General features: G+C 42.3%; 1 protein-coding gene across 1 annotated transcript in view; it reads left to right on the top strand.

Annotated features, from left to right (window-relative positions):
* The window catches only part of fmn2a (formin 2a), a 54,419-nt gene that overhangs the window by 629 nt on the left and 51,290 nt on the right, over positions 1–2,500 (top strand). Inside the window, exon 1 of the mRNA XM_047821131.1 lies at positions 1–1,523. This exon is cut by the window's left edge and continues 629 nt beyond it. Coding sequence (XP_047677087.1) covers positions 1–1,523 — 1,523 coding nt within the window. The remainder of the gene's footprint in view (positions 1,524–2,500) is intronic.

The following is a 2,500-nucleotide window of genomic DNA, read 5'->3' as shown; positions in this document are numbered from 1 at the left end:
TGCTGAGGGATCCAGAAAGATAAAGAAGTCTCCGGACAAAGTCAAGAAATCATCTGCTGATTTGGCTGAGAAGAAATCCAAGACGGAGAACTCCAGGAGTTCCATCTTTTCCAACATCCATATCCGGAAGGGATTTACCTGGAAGACTGGATCCAGAAACAATGTGGGGATTACAGGAAATAATGGCGAAAGTGGTAGTGGTGATGGGACCATTTCAAAGGAGGATCTAGAAAGCCTTACACCTGACAGTGATCCAGAAATGAGTAGGCAGATTCTAGGAAGTACACAGTCATCTGTGGATATGAATGCGGAAGATGGGATGAGGGAAGGCAGCTGGTCTGGGTCTGATACTGATCTCTGCAGCTTCCATTCCACCTCTGAGAATCAAGATATGCTGACGGACATCCAGAGGACCATCAGACAGCAGCAGTTGGGCAATGGAGTAGAGGGACCAAGTTGGAAAGAAGGAGGGCAACCTGAGGTCATCCATGATGTGGAGATTAGTGTAAAGAGTAAAAATGAATTTCAGGAAGATGGGAATTTGTCTTTAGTCTATATACCACATAGAGTTCCTTCTTCCTTTGCTAATTGTGGTGATGGAAAAGCTGAAACCTCTCAAAATAGACCAAGAAGCCAAAGTGTTCAGAGCCTTGGTGGTACAAAGATACTGGCAACTGGCACCAAAACAGGAAGTGGCTTACACAATCAGAATCCTATGATGACGGAAAGCAGCCAGAGCATTCAAACTAATTTAAGCAAAGAAACCAGTAGCTCGAGCATCTGGGACACTCCAACAACCAGCACGTCCTACGAGAGTGCCAAGGGGCATCAGGACGAAGATTCATCTCTTTCATCCCTAATTGATGACAGTCTCCAGGGAAACAACAGCCTGACTCAAAGTTTGGATATCATTCTTGACTCTATCAGTCAACTTAGTGATTTCAGAGATGACCCAGGAACAATGGACAGGCAGGCAACTTTCATGCTACAAAGGAGTATCAGCACAGTGGATAACATTATGGCACCTGTTAAGGAACCTGATGTCTTCCTTGAGGAGACAAGGCCAAGCAGTATTGCCCAGAAAAGGAGGGAAAGTACTGGGACTTTAGTTACCCCAGGGTTGTCAGAGACCATTGTGGATCAAGGCTCACAACATAGCAAAACCTCAAGTCCTGGGGTCAAACTGTACCCCATCATCCAGCCGTCTTACGTGAAGACCACTACGAGGCAGTTGTCTTCTCCTCCACACTCACCCTATGCCACTCCTGTTCAAAGCCCCGAGTGTTCACGCAAACTTAGCCAAGACCTTAGCTTGAGTCAGGGGTCACTCAGAACCGAGCGGTCGAAGACACACAGACAGCGCTCCTGTAGTATTGCCAGCACAGCTGGTTTTGATGGTAGCTGGTGTCAGGATTTTGACGGGTGTCATGAGCTTTTACGAAGAGAAAACCACACTTTCAGAAATCAGCAATCTTCTTGTTTTCAGGCAACTGCCAGAACCACATTCCAAGATGTATTCCAAGGTGAGACAGCTCTTGGTACTAGATTACTTTAAGGGTGGTGAGTAGAGTCGCAGCTTTACTTCATCCTGGTTCAACCTGAGCCCTGGATTCTGTCAGAATGGGTCTCCTCCAGGTTCTCCAGACCCCCTCCCCTTCTAAAATTATGCTGGTTGGTGGACTGACAGTCTAAATTGCCCCAAGTTTATGAATGTGTCTCATCCACTGACACTCGATTATACTTGGGATAGGCTCTTAAAGCAGTTACATCATAATTTCAATTAAAGTTTAGGTTTAGGACATTTGTGTCACATGTACCATTTATTTCTGTTCCTGCTAATACAACCATCTATAGCCAGGTGCTGGTTCTGTTAAAGGTTAAAGGTTAAAAGCACAAGACCACTGAAGAGATACGGTGGGGCAAAAAAGTATTTGGTCAGCCACCGATTGTGAACGAGGCCTGTAATTTTGAGAAAATGAGAAAAGAAATCCAGGAAATCACATTGTCTGATTTTTAAAGAATTTACTGTATTTGCAAATAAGTATTTGGTCAATAACAAAGGTTCATGTCAGTACTTGTTATTAAGGGTTATATACCCTTTGTTGGCAATGACAGAGGTCAAATGTTTTGATTGATAGTATTTACATTTGTACTTCCAATAGGTTGTCCAAAGCCTTACCCACATGCTAGCTAGACTCCGCCCCCAATTCCTTATTTGTTCACTTTAATACTGTATTATATATATATATTCTCTCTCTCTCTCTCTCTCTCTCTCTCTCTCTCTCTCTCTCTCTCTCATGCATTCTTTCTCTCTCTTTCTCTCTCGCTATGATAATATTCTTCTCTCGATATATATCTTCATCTATCTATATATATGATCTATATATATATATATATCGTATAATGAATTATCATATATCTATTTTCTCTATATAATGAATTTTATATCTATCTATCTATATCTATATATCGATATCTATCTTGCATTCTCTCTATCTAT

Source organism: Tachysurus fulvidraco, chromosome 12 (assembly GCF_022655615.1).
Source record: "Tachysurus fulvidraco isolate hzauxx_2018 chromosome 12, HZAU_PFXX_2.0, whole genome shotgun sequence".
Classification (NCBI taxonomy): domain Eukaryota; kingdom Metazoa; phylum Chordata; class Actinopteri; order Siluriformes; family Bagridae; genus Tachysurus; species Tachysurus fulvidraco.
The sequence above is the reverse complement of the archived record's forward strand: the minus strand, read 5'-3'. Positions and strand labels throughout refer to the sequence as shown.